Genomic DNA, 12,451 nt, shown 5'->3' with positions numbered 1-12,451 from the left:
TGATTGTGGTTGTATGGTGTATCTGTCTGATGAGAGGTTCAGTGTGTATAAGCTGTGATGACTGATGCTTGAAGGTCTTTCATGGGCTGAGTCACTGGATGTGGGCAGTATGGGTACACTGAAGAGTTCCTGCGGTCAGCAGACATATAATACTTAGAATTTGCTTAAAGGTTGATTTGAGTTTCTTTACACAGCTTCTTTGACAATTGAATAGATTTGTTCACCTGTAAGTTTAGAGAGTGTTCTAAATAACCTTATCTTAAACATACAGGCCCATGTTTCATGTAATAGCCTGCTTTGGTCATTCTGGTGTGGGAAGGGTGGAGTGTGGGCTGTAAAGAATTTAGCATTTATTTTTGTGTTATATTCCGTCCCCTTGCAGTTGCCATGTACTCAATTTGTCTGCATGTATTGACTCGTGTTACTTTGACCCTCCTGCTCACATTGTGCACATGCATCGGACACGAAGTCGTGGCCATGCTGCATCATTAGTGTGACTACTGTGACACATTAAAAAGAGATAAGCTAGTGACCCGTTTCCCACTCGGTTTTAGGATACAACACAGTATAAATCTATTAAATTGAACCTTAAAAACGTTCAGCAAAAATGTAGATAATTATAATAATAATAATAATAATAATAATAATCAGGTAATCAGTGTCCTGTGTAAACTGTTCAGGTAATCCACACTGTCAGTGCTTCCTGACCTGGGGAACACCATGTGTTACATGAAACATGAACCGACAGAGAAAAACATTTTTATTTATAATTCCTGCAATTGAAAGGACGAGTGTCACTTTGCAACTTAAATAGTAGTCACACTATGTCTCAGAAACAGAAGGGATGGATGACAGTAAAGGATTAAAAAGTGTCAGCAATGCAACAGGATTACTTCCAGTGTCACACATGGATCTATCTTCATGTACTGTGAACATGACAATAAATACTGTAACATTCATGACATCATAATCTAACTAATGTTAATTGGTCATATGTGTCTAAAGTGTTAAACATGATATTGTTATTCAGTGACTTGATCAGTTAGTGCAGAACTGTTGCATCTAACTTGGGGACAGAAGGATATTATCAATAAGAGCAAGATCAAATAGTGTGTTCCAGTGGAGAAAACAGAGTTACAGCTTATCGTGCTGCATCTAAAGGTCGATACTGGGACTGGAAGAACATATTTGTTTCTATGATGTATTGATATATTAATGAATTTCTATTTCATTTAATATTCTTGACTATTTAGCACATGAGATAAGTCAAACATTTTCATTTCTTTGATGAGTGGTTTAAGAAATAGGAATAGACATTTTGGGACCATAAACATTGTTGTTGTTATTTATTGTTGCTAGGCTATGTACAGTACCAGGAGCACTTGAGATATAATGTCTTAGTTAGTGAGTTGTGTCCGTCTTTGCCTTACATAGTTCAAAAGAACAGCCAGTCTGCGGCAGTGTGTCCGGGTGGAGGGGTCTTCGGAGAGCCTGGTTTGGGGGGGGGGTTAGTGGTGGTTGTTGAAGTGGTAGGGCTCGTGGCGGTAGTGGCTGTGGCTGATGATGGGATGCTCGATGCCTTCACTCTGCAGCTCCTCCTGCTTGTGAACTCCCTCCAGCTTCACCACCAAATCCCTGATGAAGGCCTGAGGGAACAGCGGCACAGGAAGTAGAGAGGGATTCATGTTCTACAATTAAACAGTTCCAATGGGTCTTTTAAATGTGTCAAAACGACCCCTATATGTTATTTGTTCATAAGTATAACGTCTGCTGTCACTAATATAAAGTCAGGTATATTCAATATGATTCATGATCCCAGATGATCCAGTATCCATGTTAAAGGGGCCCTGTTGCATTGTGGGAGTTTTCTCTTTCCTGTAGTGTGTTACAGTATATAGGTTTCATGTGAATGTTCTGCAAAGGCTACATTCCCAAAGTTCCCTCCAGAAGGAGTTCCTCTCCCCTCCCTGCCTGAAACGAAACCCGTCCCTTTAACATTTAGCAGTAATGGCTAATGATTCCTTCCTTTCTGTATACGTGAACCTATTTGTATCCTGGACAAGGCAGCAGGACAAGATACACAAGGGCCTGTTTCTCTGCTACATTTAGTACTGCTAAACTAAACACATCTGCTTATTCCCTTCCTCAGCATAGCTTCAATTAAAGCATTGCTGATTGCCACATACACATGGTGATATGGTCTGTGAGCATAGTAGCAGAATTGCAGCATAACAAATAGGATGTGTAAGATCTGAGCCTGTCTCAAGAGACATTAAACAGTTTTACTACATATATGCCATAGAACCAACATATTATGGTCAGTACATACATTCTGTATTTAAGCTAGTCAGAACTTGAAAGATTTATTTTAGAAATTGATAAATAGCGTTGGTGAAAAAAACAAAAACAAACAAACAACAACATACTGTTACCAAGGAGTGACAGGTGATGTTTAGGGTAAGGTTACTTCAAAAGTCAAAGTCAAAAAAATTGTCAAAAAAAAAATTACTATGTGTTATACATCCAGAAATCTCGAGATATCGTTTCCCGCAGTCCCACAGTGTGACATATGTACATAAATTAAAAAACAAAAAGGGCCTAAATAAACGGGGTATACAATTTAAAATGTTAATAATATATTTTAAATGTTCAAAGTACAGTTTCAGTGCAGTAGCAGTGGAGATGGGCAGATGGGTGACTGGTGCTGGATGAGGGAAGTGTGTGTGTGTGTGTGTGTGTGTGTGTGTGTGTGTGTGTGTGTGTGTGTGTGTGTGTGTGTGTGTGTGTGTGTGTGTGTGTGTGTGTGTGTGTGTGTGTGTGTGTGTGTGTGTGTGTGCGTGTGCTGTGTGTGTGTGTGTGTGTGTGTGTGTGTGCGTGTGGGAGGGAAAGGTGGGAGGCAGGGTGGAGAGTTCAGGGGAGAGACTTGACTACCGGTGGACAATTGCAACATTAAGGAAACCACCATTACAGTAAAGACATTTGAAAGGATAAGTATTCCTGCATCAATGTCAAATATATATACAAAAAACAGCAATTAGTATCATTAATAGTGTCAATCAATTTAGTTGTTTTTTCCTTTTCCATCCCTGTGTGTTGAATATATTCAGGGAGAATTACTATTATTGTGGTACTACTGCCTTATTAGGCCCATATTAAGACCACAACTCATGTACAACAACTTCCTTACTTGCAATAAATCAGCACTAATTAGAGGAAAAACTCTCAACTAATGGCTTATTACTTGTAGAATATGGTCATGTAGAACAAGGCATTAATAAGTGTTTTATAATGACTATTAAAGAGCCAATATACTGCTAATATGCATGTTAATTAACAACTAGTTCATGGTTAATTTGTGTACCTTAATATAAAGTGTTTCTGGTTTTTTTCTGGCATGTCACAGATCACATTCTGGTGTCTTATTTTTAGTGATTTATTTTGTCAGTTTTGAGAAATGATCATCACATTTACGTCACAACACAGAACACAGATGGAACTGTTTCTCAGCCTTCAGTCACAGTCCTGGGCCCTCGCTGCTCTCCAAGGGCTTTTTCTATCTATGGACATTAAAACATCTCAAATATTCAACAAAAAGGGATGGAAAAGGACAAAAAACTAAATTGATTGACACTATTAATGATACTAATTGCTGTTTTTTATATATATATTTGACATTGATTCATGAATACTTATCCAAAAACACTTATTTGAGCATAAACTTTGGGTGACCTCTTCTCCTGCTTACTTTGTGAAATACTGAGTATGAGCATCTTTAGCCTGATAGGAATCACAGTGACAAGCTGTGTTATGGCAACAACACAGGTACAACTGGGAAATTTATCTTGATACTGACTGTGAACATTTGTTAGACTGTAGATTCATCTGTTATAGTTTTATAGATATTAATCAGCAGTCAAATAAAAATAAATATTTGTCCTCTTTTCATACTCCTTATCAAGAGATTCCCTTTAAAACCTTTTCAAAGAAAGTGTTGAGAGGCAAATTCTGCCATTCATCTGATGTTGAAATAAGGTTACAACATTTACATAATTCTAATGTTACACACATTTCTGTAACAAATGAATTTTCTTCATCCACTGCATGGGAACACAGAACCGGTGTTATAAGATTTACTTTGAAAGATGCTCACTTAATTTGAAAAGCTCAGACTGTTGAAGTCACATATTGACTTCAGATACACGTTGGGATCAATCTTTACACAGAGCAAGGACTTTGAGTTTCGCAATCATTACCATCTGAGGCATATGAGAAGGGGATCTTTATATGTCCAGTTTAAACAGGAATGATTTTAGTGTACACACACACATGTTGTTTTAAGACTTGAAAAAAAGATGGACTTCTCTTCACAATGCTCCCCAGCAGAGTGTGAGTTAGAAAGCAGCAGCTACACTGACTGACCCTCGCCAGCGCTTGCATCTCAGACCAGGCCCCAGCGAGGCCAGCGCCTGAGTCCAGAAAGACTCATTGTTTCAGTTTGAAATGAACAGAAAAAGGCAAGAGAGCACAGAAAGCCATTGTTAAAGCATGTGGAGAAACTATGGCACGAGGTGTCAGAAGCTGCAGCTTCCCTTTAGGTCCATGTGACCAGTGTGTGTATTTGTACACAGACACTTAAAGTGTACATTTGCATATAAGGTATGCATAATAATTACAAATCTAAAAACATCCAAGTTAAACATACCTCTGTGTTGTTGTTGCACGTTCGAAGGAGCTCCTGTCGAAGAAAGAGGGATAGTGTTTTAACAAACCAGACACATAGTAATTTTAAGACCTAACAATATCAATCACTGCTACAGTATCAACTATAACATATGTTTATGAGTGAATTGTTGAACAGAATAGTCCAAGTAATTAAGATTAAAAAGAAATTCATAAAATCATAAAATAGCAATGATGTGTAAGGGTTATTGTGAATATGTGTGTGTTAATGTTGGTTCTCTTCACACAATATCTTCATCTTGGTGCAGAAAGACTTCAATCATGAGCATGAGGTGAATTTAAACCATTATTTAACACTGCACTATTAAATATTCTTAAAGTTTCTCACACGCAGGTCATGTTACCTGTAACTTTTTGACTCGCTCATCATCGTTAGGCAGGCCAATCAGGTCGTCAATGTTCACCTCCTCTGGCATGTCACCTTCCTGATAAAACAAACCCGTACAGACTCTTAATTATCATAAACATTATAATAAAGTATCATACTGAACCATATAAATAAACTTTGATGATGATGATGATGAAAAAGGTTCGCTCTCTTTTTGTCTTGATCCATCTATATAAAAACCTCTCTAAAAATGAGCTGATCAGATGTTGGCCATTTTGTGATGTCACAAGGTTTTTTTGGGTTGTGCAACCATTAGCCAATAACCAACCAAGGTAACCCCCCCCCCCCACACACCTTATTACCTGAATCTCCTCCTAGAGCACCTTTGTGTTTTTTCAAACCAATCACTTTTCAGAGGGGCGTGGCCAGCAGCAGTTCATTAGCATTAAAACTAAATACACAGAATCGGCACTTTTGAAACATTGCTGAAACAGAGGGGTTTATGGCATGCTAGATGCTACAATGCATGATCTGTTTGGTATTTCAGCCAAACTCTTCAGACTTGTTTTGTAAATAATTAAGACCTATAATATATTGTTGAAAAAGAGTATAATAAGCAACCTTTAAGCATCATTAATGTTGATACACTGTTAAAGTGAAAAGCCTGAAGGTGTGTTGCCATGCTCATGGCTCTGTAAGGCTTCACTAAGGTGTCAACATGCTAACAATGCTAGCCTGCTGATGTTAAGCAGATATTATGATCTAACGATCTAGGACTTAGGTCTTTGTGCGGACACACAGCTAGTGTTAGGATTAGGAAAATATCTCAGTATCTGTAGATAAGTGGGTCTGCGAGACTGCAGATAGTTTAGCATGTTAGCATGCTAACGTTTGCTAGATAGCATTTAACACAAAGTACAGCTGAGGCTGATAGGATTGCCATCAGGTATCAGGTCATAAGTAGGTCTGGGGATCACAGTCACAATTGCCAAAATCATGAATGTCTGTACCAAATGTCACAGAAATAATTGTTGAGATACTTTAATAAAAATAGAACAAATGTTAACCCTCTATGGCAGGGGTGGGGAACCTCCGGCCCCCGGGCCGTATACGGCCCGCGAGACCATTTGATACGGCCCTGGAGGTAATTTATAAACACACGCAAAAAAAGAAAACAAATCTAGACCGCAAAATAATTAAAAAAGCGAGTGCCTGTTTTTCCTGGCCACGGTCAGGGTCCTTGAACACAACACGAGCCTAACGTGTCATCACGTGGTATATGTCTCGTCTGACAGGGGTGCAGTTCTGACGGAGAGCACCAGAACGCCGCTCCGGTACTTCAGAAATTGCAGTACCCGTGAGCCGTACACACAGTGGCGACAGGCACAGCCCCACCCAGTCAGCAGAAAGTATTAAAAATAATGATTACAACAAAATAAATAAAAATATATATAAAATATATTTTAAGATCACGTTTAATCATCTGATTCGTCTGTATATTGTTTTAGTCTGTGTTATTCTAATTAGTGTCTACAGTGTGTGCCTATTGAGACGTTTTGGGCCATGTGGGACAAACAGCCTGTCCTCCTACAAAAAACGACCAAAGAGGTCGATTGTTCAGCAGCTTATTACGACCCATAGCCACGTTTTAAAGTGTAGCACCTCTAGTGGTCGTGTAAGAAAACGACAAAACCCGATCATGCCCCTCCCTCTCACTGTCTAAGTCACTACACTGCGCATGCTTAGAGTATTTTTCAATGTAATGTGTGTGGCAAAAAAATAATGACCATCGGGGCACTGAGCTGCCATCCCCACCATACGTCATCTCACATAATTCAGAGCTGATTGGCTGTAAGTACGTGTGCCGCGTGAAGAGGAGATGAGAGAGTTGCAGTGACCCGTCCTAAAACCCGGAAGTAAGCTGCGAATTGTTTCCCTCGACAAAAAAGCAATGAGATTGTCACTACCCGATCTGTACTGCGCATATGAGAGATGGTCCGCCATATTGGACAACTCCGGACGGCAACCCAAGTAGGACACTTGACACAGTGGCTTTTAGCAAAGCTCAAAAACAAGTTATGAACGAGATGAGTTATGAGTTATGCGCACATGCACATGTACAGATCGGGCAGGGGGACAGATCGGGTAGTGACAGAGATTTCTCCATAGGATTTTAGAAAATAGCTCCAAATAAGATCTGTGGGAAACGTACCTGTTAGATAAATGCGCGTTTTGTTCAGCCGGATAATATCCACATGTCTACCCTACTTTTATCATTTTCGAATCATAAATCTATCGATTAGATTTATGATAGACTTTTGAAACTACAAGAAGATAAGGAGGACTTTTACAAAAAAGTAATAGAGATGTTTGTCCAGAGGGATAGGCAAATGGACTTCATCTTCAAGTCAAGGTAAGACCACCATTCTATTGAAAATGGGATCTTACTAAGAGAGAACAATTCAATATTTAAATGATAAAATTACATTTTTTGGGTATCCTTTTGTTGAACTGTCTGTTTAAAATTAATCGAAGCATCAGACTAAAAAAGCTTTTGAAAATAATATTATATTTTGATTTAGGTCAAAATATAATATTTGTAAACCTGAAGAGTCAGTGCCAGTGCCTCACCAGCCATGAACATCACTGCAGAAGCTTATATATAGACATCTATGTTTTTTGTGCCCCACCACTTTTGTACATATAAAAACGCCACTGCGTACACATGCCGCAGTTTTTGCGACTGTGTCTTAGTTGAAAGCCCAGTGGCGATCTGTTCATCTGTCATACTGATCAGTCAATAACTTTGTTGTTATTAGCATCTGGTTAGCTAGCTATGCTAACGAATATAAGACGCTTTTTCTCCAACCAGTGAGGTAAAGGCACATCTTTATATGATCATTATAGTTATCAAAAAACAAGAGAATAAAGTAAACAGGTATAAAATACTATACAGTATCTACCTAGTATATACCTCTCAGGTCTTCAGGGACTGGTCAGCTTTCTGCAGAGTCAGAACTAAACATGGTAAAGCAGCGTTCAGTTATTATGCTCCAAATATCTGGAACAAACTCCCAGAAACCTGCAGGTCCGCTGCAACTCTGACTACTTTTAAATCCAGGCTGAAGACTCTTCTTTTTGTCGCTGCTTTTAATTGAACTATTCATATCTTAAACTGCACTGTAACTTTTATCCATGTATTTTTTCTTTTAATGTTTATTTTATTAGCTTTTCTTTTTTAATGCTTAATGTCTTTCATTTTTTGTAAAGCACTTTGAATTGCCTTGTGTTGAAAAGTGCTATATAAATAAACTTGCCTTACAGAACGCAGCCGCCAGACTCCTCACCCACACCAAATCATGGCATCACATCCCCCCGGTCCTCAAAGAACTCCACTAGCTCCCCGTTTCACACCGCACTAAATACATTTGCACACATCTTGTGTCCATATTTTGGTGGTCATGCCACACCCGTGCACGTGCATGCATGCGCGAGTCATGGTAAGATATCTGGATTAAGAGTTTAAGGTTTGCACAGCATGAAAGAAAGGCCAAATGAATGGGCTGTGATTTTTGTTTTTTTAAGCAGAGGTCAATCATTTGTACGGCCCTCGGAGGATGTTGTAAAAATGTAATGTCTGTGTGCCTAACCCTTTCTTGACCTTCACTGTCCTCACTGTCAGACGGAATAGCCCTAACAGCCTGATCGTGTCCCTTCTGCCCATAACATGTGTTGGGGTCAATTTCCTGTAAATATCAGTAGATGTAAAAACATTGATTAGGTTTATCATTTTACAGCTGAGCACACTTGCATGATATTGCCTGGAAAAAAGTGGTCTAAGTGGCACAGTGTTGCTCTGAGGCAACGAACAAAAAAACATAGTTTTAGCAAATTTATAAATAGTCTTTAAACAATCAAATATACTTCTTTATGTATTCATGCACATGCATATATGTTTTATTTTAAGTTGTGTACATTTCTAATATGTTAAAAAGTGAAATGATCTTACCAAGTGGTGGCCCTGAGTCCCTGCAGCTTTGCTTGCAGAAAGGACTGCTCCACCCCCAGACAAAATGCCACACCCATATCATTCCCTCATTGTATTGGAAACCAGCATGTCAGGTGACATTGTATATATTAAAAAAATAAAATATTTAGAGGGCCAGTGTGAGGTCGAAAGAAGTGGTTTGTTGCCTGAGGGCAACAGTATGCCAGGGTTACGCTGATGGTGGCGCAAGAGGAAAAGTCAGAGAACAATTGACTTTCTGAGGACCACTGATATCTAAAAAAACAATCCTTTTCAATCCATCAATAGCCTAAATGTTGAAATATGTGTTTAAGATTAACTCTGAGCATCTGGTGTTGCAAGAGGGAAAGTCAATGGGTCAAAGGGAACGTTCATTTATCATCCGTACAGACATTGAATAACTGTAGCAAATGTCAGGGCAATCCATTCATTCGTTGACAAGCTATTTCCCTCTGCACTGCAGAATGAACCTCATAGCGGCCGAAGAACAAACTGACTGACCTGCAGCCATAGAAATACCACGGCTACAAATATTGGTGCAACTGTAAATATACGCAGGAGCCATGATCCATTTACACAAGCAGTTCATTCCAGGGAACCCTCAGGTATAATAGCAGAAGGAAATATGTAGCATCCTGGAACCATGTGTCGAGCAACTGAAGACTTCAGAGGCCGCCTGCACACATTGCATATCCATCACTTGCATGTTTAGGCTCTGAGGGCTGAATGGTGACAATGTTCACGTAGCAATGAGAGAGTGGCTTGTTCTGTTTAAACAAACAGTTGTTGTTCCAGTTTAGCTGGGCGAAAGGGACCGTGGAATCTGAACTGTGTAATCCCATTGACACAGACAGGACTTCTGCTCTCCAGCCCCACAGATCACATGCAGCTCACATCGTCCACATCCAGGTCCAGCTCAAAAACACACCTCTGTTTGTGTTCAACTAAATAAATCCTGTCTAGAGTATTTAGAGAATACAAAACAGATACGAACCATTACAATGAAAATAAGAGTTTCTAAAGTGACAATTTTCTGAAATACCGCATCAAATCTATGTTTTGATGTGAGGTTCTTGTGGATATGCCATTGATTTTGGGTTAAAGCTTTTATTGAAGCCTTCATTCTCTGTGTTTAAATTACACTGATACTCTGTACATCTATTCATTCCAAAAAAACACATATTTATATATTATTGAAATGTTTATTCTACTCTATAATATGTCAAATTAACTCATGTCGTCTTATTCCTGCAATGTAATGTCTATTGTACTATTGTGTGTATTGTTCTCTTTATGTTAAGTATATAGTAAGTTGCATTGCTGGAGGAGCTTGGAACTTAAGAGTGTCCTTGCTAACGAAATAGCTTTCTGCATAAGACCTTGAATCCTTGAATCCATTGAGCCCTGTTTGCTCCTTTTGCTTCAAAGAACTGCCTTATCATTGAGATGATCTGCGGATATGTTCTATAATTTAACATACTTGGCTAAACAGCACAAACACGGACTTCCTGTCCAAAAATGTCCTCTTGAGAGACCCTTAACCCCTGTCCGTCGCCTCAGAGTCCAGCTGTGAGGTGTCCTCCTGGGATTTGAACAACAGCTCCTTCTCTGCTCCGAATCCTTTTTCACATAAATTAAGTCCTCTCAGTTCCACAGTGACCATGTAAGGCGAGCCCAGAGACACATACAGATCTCTGTGGAGCACAGGATGCTTGGCCTTGTAAGGAGAACCAGGGTGGGCCACCTCTCCTGTAATGATCACCCCCCACAGGAGGCCTGCAGCTCAGGACTGTGTGATCTCAATATACCAAATTATTGAAATATAATAACTTTATATTGAAAGCGTCCTGCCTCATTTCCCATACTGGAGTCACACCTTCACACATCATCTTTAATGACATGTTGTTTGATTAGGATACTGTCTTATTGTTAGCAGTGGAAAGTAACTCAGTTAATTTGCTTAAGAACTGTACTTAAGTACAATTTGAGTAACTTGTACTTCACTTAAGTATTTCCATTTAATGCTACTTCATACTTTACTACATCTCATATAAATATTGTACTTTTACTCCAACAGATGTACTGTCTGACAGCTTTAGTTACTTTTCAGATGTTGCATTACAAACCAGTGGAATATCAGTTTAAGGTAAAAAGGACAAATAACCAATTGCATGACAAGAAAGTTAAAAAAACAACAATAATTTATGTATCTGTGTATTTATGTTGTTTGTCCACAAAAGTAAATGGCTTATTAATGCAACACTATTAACATTCTAATAATGCCATGCATAATAAAATATCACATATGGAGGCACATTTTCTGCAGAATAAGTACTTTTACTTTTAATAGTTTAATTACATGTTGCTGATATTACTCCTATAGCCTGCTTTTACTTATGTGATATTTTAAATGCAGGACTTTTACTTGTAGGCTACTGGAGTATCTTGACGCTGATGTATTTGTACTTTTACTTAAGTAAAGTATCTGAACATTTGTCCCACCACTGCTTTTTGTACAATACAGACTTGTTTTAGTATTTAAGGTCGCTCCTCCACCCACCTGCCCCGCGTACAGCCACTCCAGGCTCTCGTCGATCCACTTCTCCACGTCCAGCCGCCTCTGCAGCTCCTTCCGGTTGTACTTCACGGTAACCCGGGCATGTCTCTTCGGGATGTTACCACCGTGTTCCTGAAACTCAAAATCTGATGAATGAACCTCGTCCGTTTCCTCGAGAGCAGCTCCGGTGCGCTCGGCTGCCATGTCTGCTGTGCGCTGGTGTGACTGCTTCCCTTCCTCTGGAGGAGTGTGGGGGGGGGGGGGGACATTCTGTTCTCCTGGGATGTTTACGCACGGGGTATACAAATAACCATCTGAACCAGTGCATGACTTAAATGGTATTTCGAATGAAACTACAAGGTAACATAGTGTATTTACTCCAGCACTGCAAAGTGGAATCATTATGGCGGACTCACAACTCACAGCATCCGACCTCTGCGACATGGATAGCTACAACATACCTTTGTATTTGTACATTGGTGTAGCGTCAATACCAATCAATAAGATGATTGATTACCGTTTTTGAATTCCTTTATGAAAAGTTCCTACAACACTGCTCGGTTCTCCTGAGTGTTCCCTGTCCTTATGGCCACTGGCATGATATATTTTATATTCTAAGTGGTTTTTGAGGGTGTACGTTTTCAGTGGATAATATATTAAACGGCCCTCTTGTGCAAATGTTCATATTTGTATTTAGTGTCTCTACTGGGACATGTCTCCATGCTTCAATGTTCAAAAAGCTCTTTATTTGTCTCTGCAGCACCTCTTTTCACCCTCTGTCTGAAACCAGAGCCCAGTC

The 12,451-nt window shown here is 39.3% G+C and overlaps 1 protein-coding gene across 1 annotated transcript; it reads right to left on the bottom strand.

The window, feature by feature from the left end:
- Positions 1-743: 743 nt before the first annotated feature.
- On the bottom strand, positions 744-11,893 carry ppp1r14aa (protein phosphatase 1, regulatory (inhibitor) subunit 14Aa). The gene is made up of 4 exons (XM_034098393.1): positions 11,656-11,893; positions 5,085-5,165; positions 4,703-4,735; positions 744-1,646 (listed from the first exon to the last, which is right to left on the bottom strand). Exons 1-4 carry the CDS (start codon positions 11,854-11,856, stop codon positions 1,509-1,511), a joined length of 453 nt encoding a protein of 150 aa, XP_033954284.1. The 5' UTR covers positions 11,857-11,893; the 3' UTR covers positions 744-1,508.
- Positions 11,894-12,451: the final 558 nt, after the last annotated feature.

Source organism: Pseudochaenichthys georgianus, chromosome 14 (genome assembly GCF_902827115.2).
Source record: "Pseudochaenichthys georgianus chromosome 14, fPseGeo1.2, whole genome shotgun sequence".
NCBI lineage: Eukaryota > Metazoa > Chordata > Actinopteri > Perciformes > Channichthyidae > Pseudochaenichthys > Pseudochaenichthys georgianus.
Note: the sequence above shows the minus strand (reverse complement) of the source record. Positions and strands in the feature narration are given on the sequence as shown.

Bases quoted from the DNA above. Each gene is read 5' to 3' on its own strand.
- ppp1r14aa (XM_034098393.1), bottom strand. From the start codon at position 11,856: ATGGCAGCCGAGCGCACCGGAGCTGCTCTCGAGGAAACGGACGAGGTT. The intron at 4,736-5,084 runs GTAACATGACCT...TTTCTTCGACAG, and splicing joins AGCGAGTCAAAAAGTTACAG to GAGCTCCTTCGAACGTGCAA. The intron at 1,647-4,702 runs GTATGTTTAACT...CTGTTCCCTCAG, and splicing joins CGTGCAACAACAACACAGAG to GCCTTCATCAGGGATTTGGT.